The 25,017-nt window shown below is 40.2% G+C and overlaps 1 protein-coding gene across 1 annotated transcript in view; it reads right to left on the reverse strand.

The window, feature by feature from the left end:
• The window catches only part of LOC137373269 (probable voltage-dependent R-type calcium channel subunit alpha-1E), a 1,486,297-nt gene that overhangs the window by 633,992 nt on the left and 827,288 nt on the right, over positions 1-25,017 (reverse strand). The window contains exons 14-16 of the mRNA XM_068038118.1: positions 22,490-22,602; positions 20,010-20,141; positions 17,624-17,696 (exon numbers count right to left, since the gene is read on the reverse strand). Of these exons, the coding sequence (XP_067894219.1) occupies positions 17,624-17,696; positions 20,010-20,141; positions 22,490-22,602 (318 nt within the window). The remainder of the gene's footprint in view (positions 1-17,623; positions 17,697-20,009; positions 20,142-22,489; positions 22,603-25,017) is intronic.

The raw sequence follows: 25,017 nt of genomic DNA on the forward strand, positions 1-25,017 counted from the left end.
CATCATCAAATTCACTGACTAATCTTACACATCATCATCACACACTGACTAATCTTACACATCATCAAACTCACTGACTAATCTTACACATCATTAAACTCACTGACTAATCTTAAACATCATCACCACACACTGACTAATCTTACACATCATCACCACACACTGACTAATCTTACACATCATTAAACTCACTGACTAATCTTAAACATCATCAAACTCACTGACTAATCTCACACATCATCAAACTCACTGAATAATCTTACACATCATCACCACACACAGACTAATCTTAAACATCATCAAACTCACTGACTAATCTTACACATCATCATCACACACTGACTAATCTTACACATCATCAAACTCACTGACTAATCTTAAACATCATCAAACTCACTGACTAATCTCACACATCATCAAACACACTGACTCATCTTACACATCATCACCACACACTGACTAATCTTAAACATCATCAAACACACTGACTAATCTTAAACATCATCAAACTCACTGACTAATCTCACACATCATCAAACACACTGACTAATCTTACACATCATCAAACACACTGACTAATCTTACACATCATCACCACACACTGACTAATCTTAAACATCATCAAACTCACTGACTAATCTTAAACATCATCAAACTCACTGAATAATCTTACACATCATCACCACACACAGACTAATCTTAAACATCATCAAACTCACTGACTAATCTTACACATCATCATCACACACTGACTAATCTTACACATCATCAAACTCACTGACTAATCTTAAACATCATCAAACTCACTGACTAATCTCACACATCATCAAACACACTGACTAATCTTACACATCATCACCACACACTGACTAATCTTACACATCATCAAACTCACTGACTAATCTTACACATCATCACCACACACTGACTAATCTTACACATCATCAAACTCACTGACTAATCTTACAAATCATTAAACTCACTGACTAATCTTAAACATCATCACCACATACTGACTAATCTTACACATCATCACCACACACTGACTAATCTTACACATCATCACCACACACAGACTAATCTTAAACATCATCAAACTCACTGACTAATCTTACACATCATCATCACACACTGACTAATCTTACACATCATCAAACTCACTGACTAATCTTAAACATCATCAAACTCACTGACTAATCTCACACATCATCAAACACACTGACTAATCTTACACATCATCACCACACACTGACTAATCTTAAACATCATCAAACACACTGACTAATCTTACACATCATCACCACACACTGACTAATCTTACACATCATTAAACTCACTGACTGATCTTAAACATCATCACCACATACTGACTAATCTTACACATCATCACCACACACTGACTAATCTTACACATCATTAAACTCACTGACTAATCTTACACATCATCACCACATACTGACTAATCTTACACATCATCACCACACACTGACTAATCTTACACATCATCAAACTCACTGACTAATCTTACACATCATCACCACACACTGACTAATCTTACACATCATCAAACTCACTGACTAATCTTACACATCATCACCACACACTGACTAATCTTACACATCATTAAACTCACTGACTAATCTTAAACATCATCACCACACACTGACTAATCTTACACATCATTAAACTCACTGACTAATCTTAAACATCATCACCACATACTGACTAATCTTACACATCATCACCACACACTGACTAATCTTACACATCATCAAACTCACTGACTAATCTTAAACATCATCACCACATACTGACTAATCTTACACATCATCACCACACACTGACTAATCTTACACATCATCAAACTCACTGACTAATCTTACACATCATCAAACTCACTGACTAATCTTACACATCATCACCACACACTGACTAATCTTACATATCATTAAACTCACTGACTAATCTTAAACATCATCACCACACACTGACTAATCTTAAACATCATCAAACTCACTGACTAATCTTACACATCATTAAACTCACTGACTAATCTTAAACATCATCACCACACACTGACTAATCTTAAACATCATCAAACTCACTGACTAATCTTACACATCATTAAACTCACTGACTAATCTTACACATCATCACCACACACTGACTAATCTTACACATCATCAAACTCACTGACTAATCTTACACATCATCACCACACACTGACTAATCTTACACATCATCACCACACACTGACTAATCTTACACATCATCAAACTCACTGACTAATCTTACACATCATTAAACTCACTGACTAATCTTAAACATCATCACCACATACTGACTAATCTTACACATCATCACCACACACTGACTAATCTTACACATCATCAAACTCACTGACTAATCTTACACATCATCACCACACACTGACTAATCTTACACATCATCAAACTCACTGACTAATCTTACACATCATCACCACACACTGACTAATCTTACACATCATTAAACTCACTGACTAATCTTAAACATCATCACCACACACTGACTAATCTTACACATCATTAAACTCACTGACTAATCTTAAACATCATCACCACACACTGACTAATCTTACACATCATTAAACTCACTGACTATTCTTAAACATCATCACCACACACTGACCAATCTTACACATCATTAAACTCACTGACTAATCTTACACATCATCACCACACACTGACTAATCTTACACATCATCAAACTCACTGACTAATCTTACACATCATCACCACACACTGACTAATCTTACACATCATTAAACTCACTGACTAATCTTAAACATCATCACCACACACTGACTAATCTTACACATCATTAAACTCACTGACTAATCTTAAACATCATCACCACATACTGACTAATCTTACACATCATCACCACACACTGACTAATCATACACATCATTAAACTCACTGACTAATCTTAAACATCATCACCACACACTGACTAATCTTACACATCATTAAACTCACTGACTAATCTTACACATCATCACCACACACTGACTAATCTTACACATCATCACCACACACTGACTAATCTTACACATCATCAAACTCACTGACTAATCTTACACATCATCACCAAACACTGACTAATCGTACACATCATTAAACTCACTGACTAATCTTAAACATCATCACCACACACTGACTAATCTTACACATCATTAAACTCACTGACTAATCTTAAACATCATCACCACATACTGACTAATCTTACACATCATCACCACACACTGACTAATCTTACACATCATTAAACTCACTGACTAATCTTAAACATCATCACCACACACTGACTAATCTTACACATCATTAAACTCACTGACTAATCTTACACATCATCACCACACACTGACTAATCTTACACATCATCACCACACACTGACTAATCTTACACATCATCAAACACACTGACTAATCTTACACATGATCAAACTCACTGACTAATCTTACACATCATCACCACACACTGACTAATCTTACACATCATTAAACTCACTGACTAATCTTAAACATCATCACCACATACTGACTAATCTTACACATCATCACCACACACTGACTAATCTTACACATCATTAAACTCACTGACTAATCTTACACATCATCAAACTCACTGACTAATCTTACACATCATCAAACTCACTGACTAATCTTACACATCATCACCACACACTGACTAATCTTACACATCATTAAACTCACTGACTAATCTTAAACATCATCACCACATACTGACTAATCTTACACATCATCACCACACACTGACTAATCTTACACATCATTAAACTCACTGACTAATCTTAAAGATCATCAAACTCACTGACTAATCTCACACATCATCAAACTCACTGAATAATCTTACACATCATCACCACACACAGACTAATCTTAAACATCATCAAACTCACTGACTAATCTTACACATCATCATCACACACTGACTAATCTTACACATCATCAAACTCACTGACTAATCTTACACATCATTAAACTCACTGACTAATCTTAAACATCATCACCACACACTGACTAATCTTACACATCATCACCACACACTGACTAATCTTAAACATCATCAAACTCACTGACTAATCTCACACATCATCAAACTCACTGAATAATCTTACACATCATCACCACACACAGACTAATCTTAAACATCATCAAACTCACTGACTAATCTTACACATCATCATCACACACTGACTAATCTTACACATCATCAAACTCACTGACTAATCTTAAACATCATCAAACTCACTGACTAATCTCACACATCATCAAACACACTGACTAATCTTACACATCATCAAACACACTGACTAATCTTACACATCATCACCACACACAGACTAATCTTAAACATCATCAAACTCACTGACTAATCTTACACATCATCATCACACACTGACTAATCTCACACATCATCAAACTCACTGACTAATCTCACACATCATCAAACACACTGACTAATCTCACACATCATCAAACTCACTGAATAATCTTACACATCATCACCACACACAGACTAATCTTAAACATCATCAAACTCACTGACTAATCTTACACATCATCATCACACACTGACTGATCTTACACATCATCAAACTCACTGACTAATCTTAAACATCATCAAACTCACTGACTAATCTCACACATCATCAAACACACTGACTAATCTTACACATCATCACCACACACTGACTAATCTTAAACATCATCAAACACACTGACTAATCTTAAACATCATCAAACTCACTGACTAATCTCACACATCATCAAACACACTGACTAATCTTACACATCATCACCACACACAGACTAATCTTACACATCATCACCACACACTGACTAATCTTACACATCATCAAACTCACTGACTAATCTTACACATCATTAAACTCACTGACTAATCTTAAACATCATCACCACATACTGACTAATCTTACACATCATCACCACACACTGACTAATCTTACACATCATCAAACTCACTGACTAATCTTACACATCATCAAACTCACTGACTAATCTTACACATCATCACCACATACTGACTAATCTTACACATCATTAAACTCACTGACTAATCTTAAACATCATCACCACACACTGACTAATCTTACACATCATTAAACTCACTGACTAATCTTAAACATCATCACCACATACTGACTAATCTTACACATCATCACCACACACTGACTAATCTTACACATCATTAAACTCACTGACTAATCTTACACATCATCACCACACACTGACTAATCTTACACATCATTAAACTCACTGACTAATCTTAAACATCATCACCACACACTGACTAATCTTACACATCATTAAACTCACTGACTAATCTTATACATCATCACCACACACTGACTAATCTTACACATCATTAAACTCACTGACTAATCTTACACATCATCACCACACACTGACTAATCTTACACATCATTAAACTCACTGACTAATCTTAAACATCATCACCACACACTGACTAATCTTACACATCATTAAACTCACTGACTAATCTTACACATCATCACCACACACTGACTAATCTTACACATCATTAAACTCACTGACTAATCTTACACATCATCACGACATACTGACTAATCTTACACATCATCACCACACACTGACTAATCTTACACATCATTAAACTCACTGACTAATCTTACACATCATCACCACATACTGACTAATCTTAAACATCATCACCACACACTGACTAATCTTACACATCATTAAACTCACTGACTAATCTTACACATCATCACCACACACTGACTAATCTTACACATCATTAAACTCACTGACTAATCTTACACATCATCACCACACACTGACTAATCTTACACATCATTAAACTCACTGACTAATCTTACACATCATCACCACACACTGACTAATCTTACACATCATTAAACTCACTGACTAATCTTACACATCATCACCACACACTGACTAATCTTACACATCATTAAACTCACTGACTAATCTTACACATCATCACCACACACTGACTAATCTTACACATCATTAAACTCACTGACTAATCTTAAACATCATCACCACACACTAACTAATCTTACACATCATCACCACACACTGACTAATCTTACACATCATTAAACTCACTGACTAATCTTAAACATCATCACCACACACAGACTAATCTTACACATCATTAAACTCACTGACTAATCTTACACATCATCACCACACACTGACTAATCTTACACATCATTAAACTCACTGACTAATCTTACACATCATCACCACACACTGACTAATCTTAAACATCATCAAACACACTGACTAATCTTAAACATCATCAAACTCACTGACTAATCTCACACATCATCAAACACACTGACTAATCTTACACATCATCACCACACACTGACTAATCTTAAACATCATCAAACACACTGACTAATCTTAAACATCATCAAACTCACTGACTAATCTCACACATCATCAAACACACTGACTAATCTTACACATCATCACCACACACAGACTAATCTTACACATCATCACCACACACTGACTAATCTTACACATCATCAAACTCACTGACTAATCTTACACATCATTAAACTCACTGACTAATCTTAAACATCATCACCACATACTGACTAATCTTACACATCATCACCACACACTGACTAATCTTACACATCATCAAACTCACTGACTAATCTTACACATCATCAAACTCACTGACTAATCTTACACATCATCACCACATACTGACTAATCTTACACATCATTAAACTCACTGACTAATCTTAAACATCATCACCACACACTGACTAATCTTACACATCATTAAACTCACTGACTAATCTTAAACATCATCACCACATACTGACTAATCTTACACATCATCACCACACACTGACTAATCTTACACATCATTAAACTCACTGACTAATCTTACACATCATCACCACACACTGACTAATCTTACACATCATTAAACTCACTGACTAATCTTAAACATCATCACCACACACTGACTAATCTTACACATCATTAAACTCACTGACTAATCTTATACATCATCACCACACACTGACTAATCTTACACATCATTAAACTCACTGACTAATCTTACACATCATCACCACACACTGACTAATCTTACACATCATTAAACTCACTGACTAATCTTAAACATCATCACCACACACTGACTAATCTTACACATCATTAAACTCACTGACTAATCTTACACATCATCACCACACACTGACTAATCTTACACATCATTAAACTCACTGACTAATCTTACACATCATCACGACATACTGACTAATCTTACACATCATCACCACACACTGACTAATCTTACACATCATTAAACTCACTGACTAATCTTACACATCATCACCACATACTGACTAATCTTAAACATCATCACCACACACTGACTAATCTTACACATCATTAAACTCACTGACTAATCTTACACATCATCACCACACACTGACTAATCTTACACATCATTAAACTCACTGACTAATCTTACACATCATCACCACACACTGACTAATCTTACACATCATTAAACTCACTGACTAATCTTACACATCATCACCACACACTGACTAATCTTACACATCATTAAACTCACTGACTAATCTTACACATCATTAAACTCACTGACTAATCTTACACATCATCACCACACACTGACTAATCTTACACATCATTAAACTCACTGACTAATCTTACACATCATCACCACACACTGACTAATCTTACACATCATTAAACTCACTGACTAATCTTAAACATCATCACCACACACTAACTAATCTTACACATCATCACCACACACTGACTAATCTTACACATCATTAAACTCACTGACTAATCTTAAACATCATCACCACACACAGACTAATCTTACACATCATTAAACTCACTGACTAATCTTACACATCATCACCACACACTGACTAATCTTACACATCATTAAACTCACTGACTAATCTTACACATCATCACCACACACTGACTAATCTTAAACATCATCAAACACACTGACTAATCTTAAACATCATCAAACTCACTGACTAATCTCACACATCATCAAACACACTGACTAATCTTACACATCATCACCACACACAGACTAATCTTACACATCATCACCACACACTGACTAATCTTACACATCATCAAACTCACTGACTAATCTTACACATCATTAAACTCACTGACTAATCTTAAACATCATCACCACATACTGACTAATCTTACACATCATCACCACACACTGACTAATCTTACACATCATCAAACTCACTGACTAATCTTACACATCATCAAACTCACTGACTAATCTTACACATCATCACCACATACTGACTAATCTTACACATCATTAAACTCACTGACTAATCTTAAACATCATCACCACACACTGACTAATCTTACACATCATTAAACTCACTGACTAATCTTAAACATCATCACCACATACTGACTAATCTTACACATCATCACCACACACTGACTAATCTTACACATCATTAAACTCACTGACTAATCTTACACATCATCACCACACACTGACTAATCTTACACATCATTAAACTCACTGACTAATCTTAAACATCATCACCACACACTGACTAATCTTACACATCATTAAACTCACTGACTAATCTTATACATCATCACCACACACTGACTAATCTTACACATCATTAAACTCACTGACTAATCTTACACATCATCACCACACACTGACTAATCTTACACATCATTAAACTCACTGACTAATCTTAAACATCATCACCACACACTGACTAATCTTACACATCATTAAACTCACTGACTAATCTTACACATCATCACCACACACTGACTAATCTTACACATCATTAAACTCACTGACTAATCTTACACATCATCACGACATACTGACTAATCTTACACATCATCACCACACACTGACTAATCTTACACATCATTAAACTCACTGACTAATCTTACACATCATCACCACATACTGACTAATCTTAAACATCATCACCACACACTGACTAATCTTACACATCATTAAACTCACTGACTAATCTTACACATCATCACCACACACTGACTAATCTTACACATCATTAAACTCACTGACTAATCTTACACATCATCACCACACACTGACTAATCTTACACATCATTAAACTCACTGACTAATCTTACACATCATCACCACACACTGACTAATCTTACACATCATTAAACTCACTGACTAATCTTACACATCATCACCACACACTGACTAATCTTACACATCATTAAACTCACTGACTAATCTTACACATCATCACCACACACTGACTAATCTTACACATCATTAAACTCACTGACTAATCTTAAACATCATCACCACACACTAACTAATCTTACACATCATCACCACACACTGACTAATCTTACACATCATTAAACTCACTGACTAATCTTAAACATCATCACCACACACAGACTAATCTTACACATCATTAAACTCACTGACTAATCTTACACATCATCACCACACACTGACTAATCTTACACATCATTAAACTCACTGACTAATCTTACACATCATCAAACACACACTGACTAATCTTACACATCATCACCACACACTGACTAATCTTACACATCATCAAACTCACTGACTAATCTTAAACTTCATCACCACACACTGACTAATCTTACACATCATTAAACTCACTGACTAATCTTACACATCATCACCACACACTGACTAATCTTACACATCATCACCACACACTGACTAATCTTACACATCATTAAACTCACTGACTAATCTTACACATCATCAAACTCACTGACTAATCTTACACATCATCAAACTCACTGACTAATCTTAAACATCATCACCACACACTGACTAATCTTACACATCATCAAACTCACTGACTAATCTTACACATCATCAAACTCACTGACTAATCTTACACATCATCATCACACACTGACTAATCTTACACATCATCAAACTCACTGACTAATCTTAAACATCATCACCACACACTGACTAATCTTACACATCATCAAACTCACTGACTAATCTTACACATCATCAAACTCACTGACTAATCTTACACATCATCACCACACACTGACTAATCTTAAACATCATCACCACACACTGACTAATCTTACACATCATTAAACTCACTGACTAATCTTAAACATCATCAAACTCACTGACTAATCTTACACATCATCACCACACACTGACTAATCTTACACATCATCAAACTCACTGACTAATCTTACACATCATCAAACTCACTGACTAATCTTACACATCATCACCACACACTGACTAATCTTAAACATCATCACCACACACTGACTAATCTTACACATCATCAAATTCACTGACTAATCTTACACATCATCACCACACACTGACTAATCTTAAACATCATCACCACACACTGACTAATCTTACACATCATTAAACTCACTGACTAATCTTAAACATCATCAAACTCACTGACTAATCTTACACATCATCACCACACACTGACTAATCTTACACATCATCAAATTCACTGACTAATCTTACACATCATCACCACACACTGACTAATCTTACACATCATCAAACTCACTGACTAATCTTACACATCATCACCACACACTGACTAATCTTACACATCATCAAACTCACTGACTAATCTTACACATCATCACCACACACTGACTAATCTTACACATCATCAAACTCACTGACTAATCTTACACATCATCAAACTCACTGACTAATCTTACACATCATCAAACTCACTGACTAATCTTACACATCATCAAACACACTGACTAATCTTAAACATCATCAAACTCACTGACTAATCTTACACATCATCACCACACACTGACTAATCTTACACATCATCAAACTCACTGACTAATCTTACACATCATCAAACTCACTGACTAATCTTAAACATCATCAAACTCACTGACTAATCTTACACATCATCACCACACACTGACTAATCTTACACATCATCAAACTCACTGACTAATCTTACACATCATCACCACACACTGACTAATCTTACACATCATCAAACTCACTGACTAATCTTATACATCATCACCACACACTGACTAATCTTACACATCATCAAACTCACTGACTAATCTTATACATCATCACCACACACTGACTAATCATACGCATCATCAAACTCACTGACTAATCTTACACATCATCACCACACACTGACTAATCTTACACATCATCAAACTCACTGACTAATCTCACACATCATCAAACTCACTGACTAATCTTACACATCATCAAACTCACTGACTAATCTTACACATCATCAAACTCACTGACTAATCTTACACATCATCACCACACACTGACTAATCTTACACATCATCAAACTCACTGACTAATCTTACACATCATCACCACACACTGACTAATCTTACACATCATCAAACTCACTGACTAATCTTACACATCATCACCACACACTGACTAATCTTAAACATCATCAAACTCACTGACTAATCTTACACATCATCAAACTCACTGACTAATCTTACACATCATCACCACACACTGACTAATCTTACACATCATCAAACTCACTGACTAATCTTACACATCATCAAACTCACTGACTAATCTTACACATCATCACCACACACTGACTAATCTTACACATCATCAAACTCACTGACTAATCTTACACATCATCACCACACACTGACTAATCTTAAACATCATCAAACTCACTGACTAATCTTACACATCATCAAACTCACTGACTAATCTTACACATCATCAAACTCACTGACTAATCTTACACATCATCACCACACACTGACTAATCTTACACATCATCAAACTCACTGACTAATTTACACATCATCACCACACACTGACTAATCTTAAACATCATCAAACTCACTGACTAATCTCACACATCATCAAACTCACTGACTAATCTTACACATCATCACCACACACTGACTAATCTCACACATCATCACCACAAACTGACTAATCTTACACATCATCAAGCTCACTGACTAATCTTAAACATCATCAAACTCACTGACTAATCTTACACATCATCACCACACACTGACTAATCTTACACATCATCACCACACACTGACTAATCTCACACATCAAAACCACAAACTGACTAATCTTACACATCATCAAACTCACTGACTAATCTTAAACATCATCAAACTCACTGACTAATCTTACACATCATCACCACACACTGACTAATCTTACACATCATTAAACTCACTGACTAATCTTAAACATCATCACCACACACAGACTAATCTTACACATCATTAAACTCACTGACTAATCTTAAACATCATCACCACACACTGACTAATCTTACACATCATTAAACTCACTGACTAATCTTACACATCATCAAACACACACTGACTAATCTTACACATCATCAAACTCAGTGACTAATCTTACACATCATCAAACTCACTGACTAATCTTAAACATCATCACCACACACTGACTAATCTTACACATCATCAAACTCACTGACTAATCTTAAACTTCATCACCACACACTGACTAATCTTACACATCATTAAACTCACTGACTAATCTTACACATCATCAAACTCACTGACTAATCTTACACATCATCAAACTCACTGACTAATCTTAAACATCATCACCACACACTGACTAATCTTACACATCATCAAACTCACTGACTAATCTTACACATCATCAAACTCACTGACTAATCTTACACATCATCATCACACACTGACTAATCTTACACATCATTAAACTCACTGACTGACTAATCTTACACATCATCATCACACACAGTCTAATCTTACACATCATTAAACTCACTGACTAATCTTAAACATCATCACCACACACTGACTAATCTTACACATCATCAAACTCACTGACTAATCTTACACATCATCAAACTCACTGACTAATCTTAAACATCATCACCACACACTGACTAATCTTACACATCATTAAACTCACTGACTAATCTTACACATAATCACCACACACTGACTAATCTTACACATCATCACCACACACTGACTAATCTTAAACATCATCACCACACACTGACTAATCTTACACATCATTAAACTCACTGACTAATCTTAAACATCATCAAACTCACTGACTAATCTTACACATCATCACCACACACTGACTAATCTTACACATCATCAAACTCACTGACTAATCTTAAACTTCATCACCACACACTGACTAATCTTAAACATCATCAAACTCACTGACTAATCTTACACATCATCACCACACACTGACTAATCTTACACATCATCAAACTCACTGACTAATCTTACACATCATCACCACACACTGACTAATCTTACACATCATCAAACTCACTGACTAATCTTACACATCATCAAACTCACTGACTAATCTTACACATCATCACCACACACTGACTAATCTTACACATCATCAAACTCACTGACTAATCTTACACATCATCACCACACACTGACTAATCTTACACATCATCAAACTCACTGACTAATCTTACACATCATCAAACTCACTGACTAATCTTACACATCATCACCACACACTGACTAATCTTACACATCATCACCACACACTGACTAATCTTACACATCATCAAACTCACTGACTAATCTTACACATCATCAAACTCACTGACTAATCTTACACATCATCACCACACACTGACTAATCTTACACATCATCAAACTCACTGACTAAACTTACACATCATCAAACTCACTGACTAATCTTACACATCATCACCACACACTGACTAATCTTAAACATCATCAAACTCACTGACTAATCTTACACATCATCACCACACACTGACTAATCTTAAACATCATCAAACTCACTGACTAATCTTACACATCATCAAACTCACTGACTAATCTTACACATCATCACCACACACAGACTAATCTTACACATCATCAAACTCACTGACTAATCTTACACATCATCAAACTCACTGACTAATCTTACACATCATCAAACTCACTGACTAATCTTTCACATCATCACCACACACTGACTAATCTCACACATCATCAAACTCACTGACTAATCTTACACATCATCAAACTCACTGACTAATCTTACACATCATCACCACACACTGACTAATCTTACACATCATCAAACTCACTGACTAATCTTACACATCATCACCACACACTGACTAATCTTAAACATCATCAAACTCACTGACTAATCTTACACATCATCACCACACACTGATTAATCTTGCACATCATCAAACTCACTGACTAATCTTACACATCATCACCACACACTGACTAATCTTACACATCATCAAACTCACTGACTAATCTTACACATCATCACCACACACTGACTAATCTTACACATCATCAAACTCACTGACTAATCTTACACATCATCAAACTCACTGACTAATCTTACACATCATCACCACACACTGACTAATCTTACACATCATCAAGCTCACTGACTAATCTTACACATCATCACCACACACTGACTAATCTTACACATCATCACCACACACTGACTAATCTTACACATCATCAAACTCACTGACTAATCTTACACATCATCACCACACACTGACTAATCTTACACATCATCAAACTCACTGACTAATCTTACACATCATCACCACACACTGACTAATCTTACACATCATCAAACTCACTGACTAATCTTACACTTCATCACCACACACTGACTAATCTTGCACATCATCAAACTCACTGACTAATCTTACACATCATCACCACACACTGACTAATCTTAAACATCATCAAACTCACTGACTAATCTTACACATCATCACCACACACTGACTAATCTTACACATCATCAAACTCACTGACTAATCTTACACATCATCACCACACACTGACTAATCTTACACATCATCAAACTCACTGACTAATCTTACACATCATCACCACACACTGACTAATCTTACACATCATCACCACACACTGACTAATCTTACACATCATCAAACTCACTGACTAATCTTACACATCATCACCACACACTGACTAATCTTACACATCATCAAACTCACTGACTAATCTTACACATCATCACCACACACTGACTAATCTTACACATCATCACCACACACTGACTAATCTTACACATCATCAAACTCACTGACTAATCTTACACATCATCACCACACACTGACTAATCTTACACATCATCACCACACACTGACTAATCTTACACATCATCAAACTCACTGACTAATCTTACACATCATCACCACACACTGACTAATCTTACACATCATCACCACACACTGACTAATCTTACACATCATCACCACACACTGACTAATCTTACACATCATCAAACTCACTGACTAATCTTACACATCATCAAACTCACTGACTAATCTTACACATCATCACCACACACTGACTAATCTTACACATCATCACCACACACTGACTAATCTTAAACATCATCAAACTCACTGACTAATCTTACACATCATCAAACTCACTGACTAATCTTACACATCATCAAACTCACTGACTAATCTTACACATCATCACCACACACTGACTAATCTTACACATCATCACCACACACTGACTAATCTTAAACATCATCAAACTCACTGACTAATCTTACACATCATCAAACTCACTGACTAATCTTACACATCATCACCACAAACTGACTAATCTTACACATCATCAAACTCACTGACTAATCTTACACATCATCACCACACACTGACTAATCTTACACATCATCAAACTCACTGACTAATCTTACACATCATCACCACACACTGACTAATCTTACACATCATCAAACTCACTGACTAATCTTACACATCATCAAACTCACTGACTAATCTTACACATCATCACCACACACTGACTAATCTTACACATCATCAAACTCACTGACTAATCTTACACATCATCACCACACACTGGCTAATCTTACACATCATCAAACTCACTGACTAATCTTACACATCATCACCACACACTGACTAATCTTACACATCATCAAACTCACTGACTAATCTCACACATCATCAAACTCACTGACTAATCTTACACATCATCAAACTCACTGACTAATCTTACACATCATCACCACACACTGACTAATCTTACACATCATCAAACTCACTGACTAATCTTACACATCATCACCACACACTGACTAATCTTACACATCATCAAACTCACTGACTAATCTCACACATCATCACCACAAACTGACTAATCTTACACATCATCAAACTCACTGACTAATCTTACACATCATCAAACTCACTGACTAATCTTACACATCATCACCACAAACTGACTAATCTTACACATCATCAAACTCACTGACTAATCTTACACATCATCAAACTCACTGACTAATCTTACACATCATCACCACACACTGACTAATCTTACACATCATCACCACACACTGACTAATCTTAAACATCATCAAACTCACTGACTAATCTTACACATCATCACCACACACTGACTAATCTTAAACATCATCAAACTCACTGACTAATCGTACACATCATCAAACTCACTGACTAATCGTACACATCATCACATCTCACTGACTAGCATGAAAAATCTTCACCCCCTCCCTGACTAGTGTTACACATCATCACCTCCTACCAACTGGTGTTACTGAATGGGCGGCACAGTGGCGCAGTGGTTAGCACTGTAGCCTCACAGTTCTAGCAACCCGGGTTTGATTCTGGGTTACTGCCTGTGCGGAGTTTGCAAGTTTTCCCTGTGACCGTGTGGGTTTTTGCCGGGTGCTCTGGTTTCCTCCCACAGCCAAAGACTTGCAGGTTGATAGGTAAATTGCCCCTAGTATCGGTAGGTGGCTGGGGATGTGGTAGGAATATGGGATTAATGTTGGATTAGTGTAAATGGGTGGTTGATGGTCAGCACAGATTCGGTGGGTGGAAGGGCCTGTTTCAGTGTTGTATCTCTTAATAAAAAATAGAAATAAATATCTTTACCTATAACTGACTAATTTACACATCATCACCACGCACTGACCAGTGTTACACGCCAACAATATGTGTTAACCAGCATTACACATCATCACCTCTCGCTAACTAATGTTATATATCATCACAACTCAATGACCAATGTTGCATGTCAGCACCTTTCACTGACCAGTGTTACGCATCATTACCTCTCACTGACTAATGTTCCACATTATCCCCACTCACTGACTAAATTCACACATCATTACTTCTCACTAACTAGTGTTGCACATAATCACCTCTTCCTGACTCGTTTTATTTGCCTTCCCTGGTCATTGCCATGTGTTATTCACACTGGGACAGATTTTGTGAATAAGCCCCATTCTAAGTTTATTCCCTTTTCCAGTGCCCTCTGATCGCTTTGTAGCTCTGATCTATTTCTACACTGTTCTGATCTCGCTGTAATGTGCTGCTCCCTCATACCTGAAACACTGTGATGATTGCAGCGGGGAAGGTATCGAAGTTGGTCGAAGGAGTCGCATCATCGAAGTTGAATCTGTCATAGAAATGAAGAGGTGAAAGGATCTGAAGGATTCTCACCATGCAGCTGAGCAGTGTCACCACATCATGTATTATTGCAGGGGTGCTGGGCAGTCTGACAATATGGTCATATACCAGGTGTGTTCCGTATCTCTGCTCTGCATTACCCGACTGCACCAGCCACATAAATACTGTAACTACCACAGCAGGTCAGAGGCTGGGAATTCTGCAGCAAATAACTCACCTCCAGACTGTCAAAAGTGTTTCCAACACCTACAAGGCACAAATCAGGAGCATGATGGAATACTCTGCAACAGTCAAGAAGCTCGACACCATCCAGGACAAAGCAGCCTGTTTGATTGGCACCTCATCCACAAACATTCACTCCCTCCACCACCGACGCACAGTGGCAGCAGTGTTTACCATCTGCAAGATGCATTGTAGCAACTCGCCAAGCCTCTTTTGACAGCACCTTCCAAACCTGCAACCTCTATCACCTAGAAGGATAAGGGCAGCAAATGCATGGGAACACCACCACCTGCAAGTTCCCCTCCAAGTAACACACCATCCTGACTTGGAGTTGTCCATAGCTTCATCATCATGGTGAGTGAAAGATCTGGAGAGTAGGTAGATGCATGGAATTAATCGATAGAGTGAGAAGGTCGGTAGGTGAGAGAATATGGAAAGAAAGTGGGTAGGTGGAACTGAGGGATATGAGGAGAAGGTGGATATGGAGTTAAAGGATATGGTGAGAAGGTGGATATGGAATTGAGGGATATGGGGAGAAGCTGGGGAGGTGGAATTGAGGGATATGGGGAGAAGGTGGGGAAGTGGAATTGAGGGATATGGGGAGAAGGTGGGGAGGTGGAATTGAGGGATATGGGGAGAAGGTGGGGAGGTGGGGAGGTGGAATTGAGGGATATGGGGAGAAGGTGGGGAAGTGGAATTGAGGGATATGGGGAGAAGGTGGGGAAGTGGAATTGAGGGATATGGGGAGAAGGTGGGGAGGTGGAATTGAGGGATATGGGGAGAAGGTGGGGAGGTGGGGAGGTGGAATTGAGGGATATGGGGAGAAGGTGGGGAAGTGGAATTGAGGGATATGGGGAGAAGGTGGGGAGGTGGGGAGGTGGAATTGAGGGATATGGGGAGAAGGTGGGGAAGTGGAATTGAGGGATATGGGGAGAAGGTGGATATAGAATTGAGGGATATGGGGAGAAGGTGGACATGGAATTGAGGGATATGGGGAGAAGGTGGGGAGGTGGAATTGAGGGATATGGGGAGAAGGTGGGGAAGTGGAATTGAGGGATATGGGGAGAAGGTGGGGAGGTGGGGAGGTGGAATTGAGGGATATGTGGAGAAGGTGGATATGGAATTGAGGGATATGCGGAGAAGGTGGATATAGAATTGAGGGATATGGGGAGAAGGTGGATATGTAATTGAGGGATATGGGGAGAAGGTGGATATGTAATTGAGGGATATGCGGAGAAGGTGGATATAGAATTGAGGGATATGGGGAGAAGGTGGATATGTAATTGAGGGATATGGGCAGATGGTGGGCAGGTGGAATTGAGGGATATGGGGAGAGGGTTGATGTGGAATTGAGGGATATGGGGAGAAGGTGGATATGGAATTGAGGGATTATGGGGAGAAGGTGGATACGGAATTGAGTGATATGGGGAGAAGGTGAATATGGAATTGAGGGATATGGGGAGAAGGTGGATACGGAATTGAGGGATATGGGGAGAAGGTGGATATGGAATTGAGGGATATGAGGAGAAGGTGGAAATGGGATTGAGGGATATGGGGAGAAGGTGGATATGGAATTGAGGCGATATGAGGAGAAGGTGGAAATGGGATTGAGGGATATGGGGAGAAGGTGGATATGGAATTGAGGCGATATGAGGAGAAGGTGGATATGGGATTGAGGGATATGGGCAGAAGGTGGGGAGGTGGAATTGAGGGATATGGGGAGAAGGTGGATATGGAATTGAGTGATATGGGGAGAAGGTGGATATGGAATTGAGGGATATGGGCAGAAGGTGGGGAGGTGTAATTGAGGGATATGGGGAGAAGGTGGAAATGGGATTGAGGGATATGGGGAGAAGGTGGATATGGAATTGAGGCGATATGAGGAGAAGGTGGAAATGGGATTGAGGGATATGAAGAGAAGTTGGGGTGGTGGAATTGAGCGATATGGTGAGAAGGCTGTTATGGGGTCGTGGTAAAACAATCACAACTTGCATTTCGACATCTTAAAACTAAAACATTGAGTGGGGTGAAGCGATCAAGGCTGATCTACAAAGGAACAAAGTGTGTGTGTGATACTCACTGACCACCAAACAGCTGCATTCCCAGCAAAGCAAACACAACGATGAAGAGGAAGAGTAGGAAGAGGAGGCTGATGATGGATTTCATTGAACTCATTAGGGAAACTACCAGGTTCCGCAGAGAGGCCCAGTACCTGAGGAAGAGCAAGCAAGGGCATTAACAGAGGCAAGCACAGCACAGAGATGATCGTACACAACACATAGCTAGTACCAGCGTGTTTGGGGAACAAGTGAGGAGCTGGTGCCAGTGTGTGGTGAAGTAGTGAGGAGCTGGTGCCAGTGTGTGGTGAATCAGTGAGGAGCTGGTGCCAGTGTGTGGTGAATCAGTGAGGAGCTGGTGCCAGTGTGTGATGATCAGTGAGGAGCTGGTGCCAGTGTGTGATGAATCAGTGAGGAGCTGGTGCCAGTGTGTGATGAATCAGTGAGGAGCTGGTGCCAGTGTGTGATGAATCAGTGAGGAGCTGGTGTCAGTGTGTGATGAATCAGTGAGGAGCTGGTGCCAGTGTGTGATGATCAGTGAGGAGCTGGTGCCAGTGTGTGATGAATCAGTGAGGAGCTGGTGTCAGTGTGTGATGAATCAGTGAGGAGCTGGTGTCAGTGTGTGATGAATCAGTGAGGAGCTGGTGCCAGTGTGTGATGAATCAGTGAGGAGCTGGTGCCAGTGTGTGATGAATCAGTGAGGAGCTGGTGCCAGCGTGTGATGAATCAGTGAGGAGCTGGTGCCAGCGTGTGATGAATCAGTGAGGAGCTGGCGCCAGCATGTGATGAATCAGTGAGGAGCTGGCGTCAGTGTGTGATGAATCAGTGAGGAGCTGGCGTCAGTGTGTGATGAATCAGTGAGGAGCTGGTGCCAGTGTGTGATGAATCAGTGAGGAGCTGGCGTCAGTGTGTGATGAATCAGTGAGGAGCTGGCGTCAGTGTGTGATGAATCAGTGAGGAGCTGGTGCCAGTGTGTGGTGAAGCAGTGAGGAGCTGGTGCCAGTGTGTGGTGAATCTGTGAAAAGCTTGTGCCAATGTGTGGTGAATCAGTGAGGAGCTGGTGCCAGTGTGTGTTGTAGCAGTGAGCAGCTGATTCCAGTGTGTGGAATGAGTGAGGAGCTGGTGCCAGTGTGTGGTGAATCAGTGAGGAGCTGGTGCCAGTGGGTGGAATGAGTGAGTAGCTGGTGCCAGTGTGTGGTGAATCAGTGAGGAGCTGGTGCCAGTGTGTGGTGAATCAGTGAGGAGCTGGTGCCAGTGGGTGGAATGAGTGAGTAGCTGGTGCCAGTGTGTGGTGAATCAGTGAGGAGCTGGTGCCAGTCTGTGGTGAATCAGTGAGCAGCTGATTCCAGTGTGTGGTGAAGCAGTGACGAGCTGGTGCCAGTGGGTGGTGAATCAATGAGTAGCTGGTGCCAGTGTGTGGTGAATCAGTGAGGAGCTGGTGCCAGTGTGTGGTGAAGCAGTGACGAGCTGGTGCCAGTGTGTGGTGAATCAGTGAGAAGCTGGTGCCAGTGTGTGGTGAATCAGTGAGGAGCTGGTGCCAGTGTGTGGAATCAGTGAGGAGCTGGTGCCAGTGTGTGGTGAATCTGTGAGGAGCTGGTGCCAGTGTGTGGAATCAGTGAGGAGCTGGTGCCAGTGGGTGGAATGAGTGAGTAGCTGGTGCCACTGTGTGGTGAATCAGTGAGTAGCTGGTGCCAGTGTGTGGTGAATCAGTGAGGAGCTGGTGCCAGTGGGTGGAATGAGTGAGTAGCTGGTGCCAGTGTGTGGTGAATCAGTGAGGAGCTGGTGCCAGTGTGTGGTGAATCAGTGAGGAGCTGGTGCCAGTGGGTGGAATGAGTGAGTAGCTGGTGCCAGTGTGTGGTGAATCAGTGAGGAGCTGGTGCCAGTCTGTGGTGAATCAGTGAGCAGCTGATTCCAGTGTGTGGTGAAGCAGTGACGAGCTGGTGCCAGTGGGTGGTGAATCAGTGAGTAGCTGGTGCCAGTGTGTGGTGAATCAGTGAGGAGCTGGTGCCAGTGTGTGGTGAAGCAGTGACGAGCTGGTGCCAGTGTGTGGTGAATCAGTGAGGAGCTGGTGCCAGTGTGTGGTGAAGCAGTGAGGAGCTGGTGCCAGTGTGTGGTGAAGCAGTGAGGAGCTGGTGCCAGTGTGTGGTGAATCTGTGAGAAGCTGGTGCCAGTGTGTGGTGAAGCAGTGACGAGCTGGTGCCAGTGTGTGGAATGAGTGAGGAGCTGGTGCCAGTGTGTGGTGAATCAATGAGGAGCTGGTGCCAGTGTGTGGAATCAGTGAGGAGCTGGTGCCAGTGTGTGGTGAATCAGTGAGGAGCTGGTGCCATTGTGTGGTGAAGCAGTGAGGAGCTGGTGCCAGTGTGTGGAATGAGTGAGGAGCTGGTGCCAGTGTGTGGTGAATCAGTGAGGAGCTGGTGCCAGTGTGTGGAATCAGTGAGGAGCTGGTGCCAGTGTGTGGTGAATCAGTGAGGAGTCGGTGTCAGTGTGTGTTGTCCATACTCACTTTGTGACCTTGAATATCCTGAGCAGTCGCAGTGCACGAAGTACACTGATACCAAACGACGTCTCTGGGCGAATCATTGTCCAAACCACATCAAATATACTGCCGATAATAACCTGGCAACACAAGGCAGAGTTAGAGATACAGACTGCGACAGAAGTTGGGATATAGGCTGAGCTACAGACCGGGATACAGGCCTAGGATAAAGATTGGATTGTAATCATGGAGATAAGTTGGGATGTTGACTGGGATAGAGGTTGTGATACAAGCCGGGTTATAGAATATAGATTGAGAGAATGTGGCATACTGGTAATGTCCAGAGGTCCAGGCTAATGTCCCTGGGACACAGGTTAAAATCCCACCAGGGCAGCTGGTGGAATTCAAATTCAATTCATTAATAAAATCTGGAATTGAAAGCCAGTATCAGTTGTGGTGCCATGAAACTATTATCGATTGAAATATAGATTATGATACAGGCTGTGATACAGATTGGATGCAAACTGTGATATAGGCTGGGATATAGATTAGGAAATAGACTGCGATACAGACAGGCATACAGGCTGTGATAGAGACTGGGGTATAGACTCGGAGACAGGCTGTGATAGAGACTGGGATATAGACTCGGAGACAGGCTGTGATAGAGACTGGGATATAGACTCGGAGACAGGCTGTGATAGAGACTGGGATATAGACTCGGATACAGACTGTGATAGAGACTGGGATATAGACTCGGAGACAGGCTGTGATAGAGACTGGGATATAGACTCGGATACAGACTGTGATAGAGACTGGGATATAGACTCGGATACAGACTGGGATACAGACTAGAATATAGACTGGGATGTTAATTGTGTACCAATTGTTTAATTATATGCAGGTGGAGGGTGTTAACTGGGTTCTTACAGGAGCACTTTAAGGAAACTCTTACTGAGACTGGTGGAGGGGTTTGAGTGAGGAGGTGCATGTTTGTAATCCTTTACTCTGTACAATAAATGTGAAACTGAGTAAAGATAGGCTCCAGCATTATCCTTCCACAACCAGCTTTCTGTAATTTAACATGGGACACAAGCTCTGATTTAGACTGGCATATAGACTGGAATAGACTTTGATCCAAACTGGGAAATGGACTGATACAGGCTATGATACACACTGGGATACAGCATGTGATATATGCTGGGATATAGATGGTGATACAGTTTGGGAAACAGACTGGGAAACAGACTGTGATATAAACTATAATACAGGCTGGGAAACAGACTGTGATGTAGACTGTGATACAGACTGGTATATACTCTGGGATACAGGATGTGATAAGAGACTGCGATACAGAGTGGGATACAGACTGGGATATAGAGTCCAGCCAATTGATTGTTTAAAAAAGGAATAGAGGGTTTTTGAACAGATTATGGATGGGCAACTGAGACCTGTTGTTTGCAATTCCTGCACCATGTGGGAACTTCGGGACATGTCATGTGTCTTGGGCGACCACATGTGTAGGAAGTGTCTCCAACTGCCTCAGCTCGAACTCAGGATTTCTGAGCTTGAGGGGCAGCTGCAGTCACTGTGGAGCATCAGGGAGCAGGAGAGTTTCAGGAGGTGGTCACCCCATAGGCAGTAAGAGTTCAGGATAGTAAATGGGTGGCCGTCCACAAGAGTAGGAAGAGGCAGGAAGTGCAGGAGTCTTCGGGGTGTGTGCCATTCTCAAACCAGTCAGGAGTGTGGTGGAATACTCTCCACTTGCCTGGATGGGTACAGCTCCAACAACACTCAAGAAGCTCGACACCATCCAGGACAAAGCAGCCCGTTTGATTGGCACCCCATCCACAAACATTCACTCCCTCCACCACCGACACACAGTGGCAGCAGTGTGTACTATCTACAAGATGCACTGCTCCAATGCACCAAGTCTACTCAGGCAGCACCTTCCAAACCGATGACCTCTACCACCTAGAAGGACAAGGGCAGCAGATGCATGGGAACACCATCACCTGCAAGTTCCCCTCCAAGCCACACACCATCTTGACTTGGAACTATATCGCCGTTCCTTCACTGTCGCTGGGTTAAAATCCTGGAACTCCCTTCCTAACAGCACTGTGGGTGTACCTACCTCACATGGACTGCAGTGTTTCAAGAAGGCAGCTCACCACCACCTTCTCAAGGGCAATTAGGGATGGGCAATAAATGCAGGCCTAGCCAACGATGCCCACACCCCTATAAACAAATAAAAAAAAGGCTTTGGAGACTGCTGGGAGTGACGACACCTTGAAGGAGTGCAGCCCAGACCATGGCACCAATGGGTATGGGAGTGTCCAGGAGGGAACAGCAAAGAGTAGAAATGCAGTTGTTCTAGGCGATTCCATAGTCCGGGGGACAGACAGGCATTCTGTAATGTTATCACGAGTTCCACATGGTGTGTTACCTCCCTGGTGCCAGGACATCATGGAGAGGGTGCCGAATATCCTACAGGGAGTGAGCCAGAAGTTGTGGTGCATGTTGGTACGAATGATATCGCAAGAAAAAGTATTGAGGTC

This window comes from Heterodontus francisci, chromosome 8, assembly GCF_036365525.1.
Source record: "Heterodontus francisci isolate sHetFra1 chromosome 8, sHetFra1.hap1, whole genome shotgun sequence".
NCBI lineage: Eukaryota > Metazoa > Chordata > Chondrichthyes > Heterodontiformes > Heterodontidae > Heterodontus > Heterodontus francisci.